Source organism: Prosopis cineraria, unplaced genomic scaffold, assembly GCF_029017545.1.
Source record: "Prosopis cineraria cultivar Desert tree isolate PC_DT_omini unplaced genomic scaffold, ASM2901754v1 PC3, whole genome shotgun sequence".
Classification (NCBI taxonomy): Eukaryota; Viridiplantae; Streptophyta; class Magnoliopsida; order Fabales; family Fabaceae; genus Prosopis; species Prosopis cineraria.
In genome coordinates this window covers 30,439,943-30,441,124 of record NW_026555334.1, presented here as the reverse complement: position 1 = coordinate 30,441,124, position 1,182 = coordinate 30,439,943, and the positions used below count along the sequence as shown (strand labels likewise).

Here is a 1,182-nt window from a genome sequence, read left to right as displayed (position 1 = left end):
CCTTGCCAGATCAACTTCTCAATACTAACTACTGATAGAAATTTAGGTTGCTCTAAAGATTCCTTAGCTGCACACAACACTGGTAGTGAAACCACTCTTTTGGCATAATCAAGCATAGCATTATTCACTGTTAGCCAATCCATGCTAATTCACACATCTATTACTCTCATAGGAATACAAATTAGATCGATCTTATAAACTCTGTTCTCAAATTGAATCTCCATATTCTGACAAGCTTAACTTGTAATACTAGACGATCCAAAAGGTATCGTCACTTTAATGAGCACAGGCAATTCTTGTAAAGACAATTTCAATCTATCCACACATTCCTTAGACATAAAAGAATGGGTGGCACTCGAATCAAACAATGCCTTTATTTTGTGACCATTAACAGAAATCATATCTCTGATCATGTTTAGAGATGCTTTGGCCTCTTCTTGTGTAACCGCGAATACTTGGCCAGGAACCATTGATCTCTGCTTAGCCCCTTCAACTCTGCCTTCTGGGCATTGCCTTGCTATATGACCTAACTTACCACACTTGTAGCAAGCCCAACATATTCTTGGATGAGATATACTACATATGTTGCACTGGGGCATCATTCCAGTACTCAAAGTCAGACTTGGAACATTCGATGCTTGCCTCAAAGACTGTAGAGGCCCAATTCTCACACCTCCACCCTTTTGCATTGACCCTCTATGCACAGGTCGAGACTGCGACCCTCGACTGAAACCTCTTCTTCCAAAAGAACTGAAACTGCTTGCACTGAAACCAGGCAACTTTGAGATTCCACTAGTCGGACCCAAATAAGATGAAAATCTTCCTATACTATCTCGCCTCCTTTCAGCATGTACCTCTTTATCACGGCTAGCTACTACCCTCTGCTTGTGGCACATCTCCTTATATGTCATCATATCAAGCAGTGCTATCTGTTATAGGTACTCGGGTCTCATCTTTTCAAGTAATCTCTCAGCTTTCCACCTTGAGTCATTACTATGTTGAAGATATGTGGAGTAAGCTGATAAGTCATTAAATCTTCTTGTGAATTCTTCCTCATCCACATCTCCCTACTTGAAAGCATGAAATTCCTCTTCTTTCTGAGTTCTAAATGAGACTAAAAAGTATTGATTAAAGAATACTCTCTTGAACTCATTCTAGCTCAATTAAATACCACTAGTTGGT

General features: G+C 39.8%; 1 protein-coding gene across 1 annotated transcript; it reads right to left on the bottom strand.

The window, feature by feature from the left end:
- Nucleotides 1–236: 236 nt before the first annotated feature.
- On the bottom strand, nucleotides 237–896 carry LOC129305511 (uncharacterized). Its single transcript, XM_054945518.1, has one exon. The coding sequence runs from the start codon at nucleotides 894–896 to the stop codon at nucleotides 237–239; it is 660 nt and encodes a 219-aa protein (XP_054801493.1).
- Nucleotides 897–1,182: the final 286 nt, after the last annotated feature.

Bases quoted from the DNA above. Each gene is read 5' to 3' on its own strand.
- LOC129305511 (XM_054945518.1), bottom strand. From the start codon at position 896: ATGTGCCACAAGCAGAGGGTAGTAGCTAGCCGTGATAAAGAGGTACAT.